The sequence below is a fragment of the Chiloscyllium plagiosum genome, unplaced genomic scaffold, assembly GCF_004010195.1.
Source record: "Chiloscyllium plagiosum isolate BGI_BamShark_2017 unplaced genomic scaffold, ASM401019v2 scaf_66526, whole genome shotgun sequence".
Taxonomy (NCBI): domain Eukaryota; kingdom Metazoa; phylum Chordata; class Chondrichthyes; order Orectolobiformes; family Hemiscylliidae; genus Chiloscyllium; species Chiloscyllium plagiosum.
Window position 1 is genome coordinate 1 of NW_025132588.1, and position 1,153 is coordinate 1,153.

Consider the following 1,153-nt stretch of genomic DNA (forward strand, 5'->3'; position numbering starts at 1 on the left):
CACTCCCCAGGACTGGGACAGCACGGGGTTAGAGACATAGTAAAGCTCCCTCTACACCCTCCCGGGACAGGGATACAGTGGCTCCCCCTGGAGTACATACAGACTTATCGATGACGATTACAGCGGCTGTTCCCAGGGCTGTCTGAGCCTCGATCAGAGCGTCAAAGTCCATCATCACATCGTCACAGACCGATTTGGGGATCAGGGGCGTGGATGATCCACCGGGAATGATGGCCAGGAGATTATCCCAGCCTCCGGTCACACCACCTGGCACAGGAAGATCCCACACGGGTTAGCAACGGGTCGGAAACCGAGCTCCAACCCCAAGGGAACAGCAGGAGGCCATTCAGCCCCTTCCCCAGCCTGTCCCACGGGGGAACAGCATGAGGCCATTCAGCCCCTTCCCCAGCCTGTCCCACAGGGGAACAGCAGGAGGCCATTCAGCCCCTTCCCCAGCCTGTCCCACAGGGGGAACAGCAGGAGGCCATTCAGCCCTTCCCCAGCCTGTCCCACAGGGGGAACAGCAGGAGGCCATTCAGCCCCTTCCCCAGCCTGTCACACACACGGGGGGGGAACAGCAGGAGGCCATTCAGCCCCTTCCCCAGCCTGTTGCACAGGGGGAACAGCAGGGGGCCATTCAGCCCCTTCCCCAGCCTGTCCCACAGGGGGAACAGCAGAAGGCCATTCAGCCCCTTCCCCAGCCTGTCCCACAGGGGGAACAGCAGGAGGCCATTCAGCCCCTTCCCCAGCCTGTTGCACAGGGGGAACAGCAGGGGGCCATTCAGCCCCTTCCCCAGCCTGTCCCACAGGGGGAACATCAGGAGGCCATTAATTCCATTCCCCAGCCTGTCACACGGGGGGAGGGCTGAGCGAGGCCTGAGCTGAGCAGGGGCAGGGAGGTCAGAGGTCGGTTTCCACCCCGGCCTAGCGCAGGGCGAAGCCTGCTCCCTCGCCTACCGGCGTGCCTCTCGATGAGCTCCTTGAGGGGGATGGACATCTCCTCCTCCACGGTGCAGGGGTTGTTGACATGGCCGGAGATGTTGAAGAGTTTGGTTCCCGAGTTACGCTCGCGCCCAAAGCTGTGGAACCATTCGCCGCCGCGTCGGCAAATGGTGGGCGACACCGCAACCGTCTCCACGTTAGCAACCGTCGT

General features: G+C 62.9%; 1 protein-coding gene across 1 annotated transcript; it reads right to left on the bottom strand.

The window, feature by feature from the left end:
* Window positions 1–16: 16 nt before the first annotated feature.
* On the bottom strand, window positions 17–1,147 carry ndufv1 (NADH:ubiquinone oxidoreductase core subunit V1). Its single transcript, XM_043684186.1, has 2 exons — window positions 958–1,147; window positions 17–267 (listed from the first exon to the last, which is right to left on the bottom strand). Exons 1-2 carry the CDS (start codon window positions 995–997, stop codon window positions 29–31), a joined length of 279 nt encoding a protein of 92 aa, XP_043540121.1. The 5' UTR covers window positions 998–1,147; the 3' UTR covers window positions 17–28.
* Between the last annotated feature and the right edge of the window lie 6 nt (window positions 1,148–1,153).